The following is a 4720-nucleotide window of genomic DNA, read 5'->3' on the forward strand; positions in this document are numbered from 1 at the left end:
TCGAGACACGGCTGCCACACCGATATCGACCACGAATCCTTCCTATAACGAACGCCCCGATAGTTTGCGCGCGCTAATTTTAATCGATCCGTAGGTAAAAGATTTTTACGCGAACGTGTTACAAACACGAGACGAGCGCTTGAATAATCGATCGACAAAGTTCGCCTTCTTCGTCTCTATTCCTTCTCATACTATCTTCCTCTTTCCTTTGTGTGCCCTCTCCACCTTCTTGGCTGTAAAGAAACAGATATACGCCGGTGGAACGAGGAACGAGAAATACAAAGCGGAGGGGGAGAGAGAGAGAGAGAGAGGGAGGGAGGAGAGGAGAGGGAGAGAAGCAAGAGGGTTGCCAGTGGAGAAGATCGGTTTCGTTGAGTAGGATAAGAGGGGACGAAGGTGAAGGAGGAGACGCGACGACGGCGGCGACGTGAACGACGACGACGACGACGACGACGGACGACGAGGAGGCGGAGGAGGTTACAGAGGAGAAGGAAAAAGAGGAGGAGGTAGAGGAGGAAAAGCAGGAGGAGGTGGCGGAGGAGGAAGAGAGGGGGGAGGAGAAGGAGGAAGAAAAGGAGAAGGAGGTGAAGGTGGAGGTAACGAAGAAGGTTATCGAGGAAGGGGAGCAGGGAAAGGAAGCGGAGAGGAAAAGGAAAAGGTGGGTAGAAGCAGTTGGAAATGTAGGAAAGAAAGAAAAGAGAGGTTAGCGGTAGACAGGATGCTACGTGCTACGTGGGAAGCGAGAGGGTGAAGAGAGAAACTGGATAAAGCTGCGCGAAGCGAGAGAAATTTCTCGTCTCGTCGTCTCTTTCCGTCTACGTTCGTCTCCTTTTCCGTTGTTGCTCTCTTTTTCGGCGTGATAAAGACGCTTAATACGGTTTACGTGGAAGGGATGCGTGAAGCGAACGTGAAGAATAGAAAGAACGAGGATATGGAGGAGGAGTAGAAGAAAGAAGAGAATTAGAAAGAAGAGAAGGAAGAAAAAGAGATAGAGAAGGTATAGGATAAGGCGGGAGAGGGAAGGCAGTGGGAGCATCGAGAGAAAGGGAAACGGAGGGGGGGGGAGACTGGATGGAGAGGCAGAGTGGGACGAGGAGAAGATGGAGGAGGAAGAGGAGAAGGTGGACGAGGAGACGAAGGAGAAGGTGGCAGAGCGGGAGGTAGAGGAGAAGGTAGAGGAGAAGATAGAGGAGAAAGAAGTGGAGGAGGAAGTAGCAGTGGTGGTGGTGGCGGTGGTGGCGGTGGTGGCGGTGGTGGCGACGCGCGTCCCTGGCCGATTCGCGCGAATACGAGCGTGCGTGTACGCGTGTGTGTGCCTGCGTGGCGTGCGCGCGCGAATCTCTGCTCCGGCCCGCAGATATATTAATACGTAGACTGTACGTCGCGGTACGCGTGACTTGATGGACGGATGACCGGACCATTCCGCAGATTGCTTCGCTCCCGATTCCGACCGGAAGGAGATTTATAACCTCTCGTCGTTATCTGCCGCGTACCGGCAACGACACTCCCGCCGCTATGGTTCCTCGTTTCGCTCGATCATCGATCGATCGTGCGCGTCGTCTTTCCGACTTTTTTCCACCCTTTTCCTTTTCCTCTTTTTTCTATTTTCCTCTGCTATTCACCGCGCCGTGCATACACACCGACGCGCGTAGGTTACTCGCGATCGGCGCGGGTGCACGACGTCGAGGCCGAAGCGTTTTTCGACCCCGGGCTTTTAACGGCTCGCCGCCGATCGAAATTGTCGGAGGGATCGAGACAAACGACGGACGCGGATACGCGCGGCTGTCGACACCGGGGATGCGAAAAGCTGGTCGCGCGAGGCGTTTCGCGAAAGAGAACGGATCGGATCGGATCGGGTCGGCGGCGGTCCGGTGGAGGTGCGAGGGACGGCGAGAGCGAGAAAGAGAGAGAGAGAGGGTCTTTCGATTCGAATCGAATCGTGGAAATCCGGCCTCCCTCGTTTCGGCCGGTACACACATCCCTGAAACGCGACACGGGCGTCGCGATAAATTAGATTTAATGACTGTCGCAAAAAAGCGCGATATGAAAGTCGAACGCGCGGGACGAACCGATAGAATTAAATTCTAGGATATTCGATTACATTCTCTCTCCCTCCCTCCCTCTCTCTCTCTCTCTCTCTCTCTCGCTCTCTCTCCCCCGGTTTCCGCGCGTCCTCCTCTCTTCCCGTCCCGTCCCGTCCCGTCCCGTTCCGTTCGTCCTATCCTCCTCTCTAGCCAATAAAAAAAAGAGGAGGAGGTAGAGGAGGAAAAGCAGGAGGAGGTGGCGGAGGAGGAAGAGAGGGGGGAGGAGAAGGAGGAAGAAAAGGAGAAGGAGGTGAAGGTGGAGGTAACGAAGAAGGTTATCGAGGAAGGGGAGCAGGGAAAGGAAGCGGAGAGGAAAAGGAAAAGGTGGGTAGAAGCAGTTGGAAATGTAGGAAAGAAAGAAAAGAGAGGTTAGCGGTAGACAGGATGCTACGTGCTACGTGGGAAGCGAGAGGGTGAAGAGAGAAACTGGATAAAGCTGCGCGAAGCGAGAGAAATTTCTCGTCTCGTCGTCTCTTTCCGTCTACGTTCGTCTCCTTTTCCGTTGTTGCTCTCTTTTTCGGCGTGATAAAGACGCTTAATACGGTTTACGTGGAAGGGATGCGTGAAGCGAACGTGAAGAATAGAAAGAACGAGGATATGGAGGAGGAGTAGAAGAAAGAAGAGAATTAGAAAGAAGAGAAGGAAGAAAAAGAGATAGAGAAGGTATAGGATAAGGCGGGAGAGGGAAGGCAGTGGGAGCATCGAGAGAAAGGGAAACGGAGGGGGGGGGAGACTGGATGGAGAGGCAGAGTGGGACGAGGAGAAGATGGAGGAGGAAGAGGAGAAGGTGGACGAGGAGACGAAGGAGAAGGTGGCAGAGCGGGAGGTAGAGGAGAAGGTAGAGGAGAAGATAGAGGAGAAAGAAGTGGAGGAGGAAGTAGCAGTGGTGGTGGTGGCGGTGGTGGCGGTGGTGGCGGTGGTGAGAGAAGAAGAAGAAGAAGAAGAAGAAAGGAAAACGAGAGGAAGAAATCCGACGAAAAGAATGGCCAAGCGCTTTGGTCGTTCCACGTGAACCGGGCTACGAGAGTATCGTAGAAGATAGAGAAACCGAGAAAGAGTAAAGGGGCGACAGGCTGGAAAGAAAAAGAGGGATCGAAGGAAAAAGAGAGAAAAAGGGGAGAGAGCTCTCCGAGAGAACGGCAAGCCCAAAACGAGGACAAAGAGAAAATGACAAAGGCGAGAGGGGCGTTCGATTCGATTGGAAAGGCAGGCAGAGGGGCCTCTTTCCTTTTACCAGCGTTTTCTCCGTATTATGCTCCGTACTTTCCGTTGTTCCTATGCGCGCGCGTACAAAACTGCACGCGACGTATGCGAGTGCGCGTTCGCCTGTATGTATATACGTGCCGTATTCTTCATCCGGAGAAACGTATATACGTATACCTTCACCCAAGTTCTCTCTTTTTTCTCCTCTTTCTTTACCTTCATCACCTTTCTTTCCTTCTTTCCGTCTCCATCTATATCGGCTTCTATCTATATCCGTCTCTGTCTCTGCCTCTGCCCCTATGTTCTTACCACTTGTACGCAACTTTTTCCACGTACGTCTCTCCGTTTCCTCTCTCGCTCTCTCTTTTACCATCTCGATTATTGTACGAGGTTTCACGTTATGTGGCTCTATGCTTTTGCGGTGAGAGGGCAGCTTTATACGTGGGTGAACGGGAAAATGTCTTTTGAAACCTTTCTAGGTCGCTCTCGATCGCCCCACTGTCAGTCATATACACGCGATTCCGCTTCGGGCTCTTGAGAAAATAGTCGATCTCATCGTAGTTTTCTTTTAGAGATAGTGCAAGCTGGAATTATACTTCTTATACGCCTCTTTTCTCTCTCTTTTGCCCTTTGTCCAAGTACTTGCTTCGCGTTAATCTATACGCGTGTACATCTATATACACCTTGCGTAGCTGTTGTTTTCAAACACGTGTTGCAAGTTTACAAATTTTCAATTACGTTTTCCGCTAGTTGCGCTCGAATTCGCACCTTGAATCTTTTTAAGGAAAAATAGGCGCGCGCGCACGCACGCACGCACGCACACGTATAGAGAAAGAGGCACGGGGGAGAGAGAGAGAGAGATTTTACGTGTACTTGCGCGCGCGCGCGCGCACATATATAAAAGAGAGAGGGGGATTAATGGAAGAGAAGGGATAGAAAGGCGATGAAGAGAGGAAGAAATAGACGAGGAGAGACGAGAACAGAGAGGAGAAGCATATATGCGGTTCTCCCGGCAGATACGAACGCGGCAAGGCCGAGAGAAGGAACAGTAAAATTGTGGAGAATGTGTACGCGCCATCAGGGTGGCCTAGATTCAGTCAAGACCTGCTTTCTAGGCAGCATTTCTCTTTATCATCGGCACCGCGGGTACAATGTATGGGTAAACCGTTGCTTGCCACACGATCGCGGAGAAAATCTCAGGTGCACATAGTGCGTACTTATTAACGACTCTCGCGATCGTTTTATCGATAATTTTCGAAATTATTTCTACTCGTACGCGATTAACGTCTACGATTAAGCATCGCGCCTACGCTTCTCCATACTTTTTATCTACCTTTGCTTTTATACCGATCGTCCATCTTTCCTAAGAAAAGAATCAAATTCGGCGGAAAAATCTTCAAATTTATCGACTCGCCGCTCTATATCTCTAACCA

The 4720-nt window shown here is 51.2% G+C and overlaps 1 protein-coding gene across 1 annotated transcript; it reads left to right on the forward strand.

Moving 5' to 3' along the window:
• Nucleotides 1–434: 434 nt before the first annotated feature.
• LOC108548403 (vicilin-like seed storage protein At2g18540) lies at nucleotides 435–4511 on the forward strand (the record flags this gene model as incomplete). Its single annotated transcript, XM_083287396.1, is given in 3 exon segments — nucleotides 435–702; nucleotides 4218–4279; nucleotides 4281–4511. Coding segments are annotated over 3 exon segments (561 nt in total), but the record flags the coding sequence as incomplete, so codon positions are not given.
• Nucleotides 4512–4720: the final 209 nt, after the last annotated feature.

Source organism: Eufriesea mexicana, unplaced genomic scaffold (assembly GCF_001483705.2).
Source record: "Eufriesea mexicana isolate 0111107269 unplaced genomic scaffold, ASM148370v2 scaffold1523, whole genome shotgun sequence".
Classification (NCBI taxonomy): domain Eukaryota; kingdom Metazoa; phylum Arthropoda; class Insecta; order Hymenoptera; family Apidae; genus Eufriesea; species Eufriesea mexicana.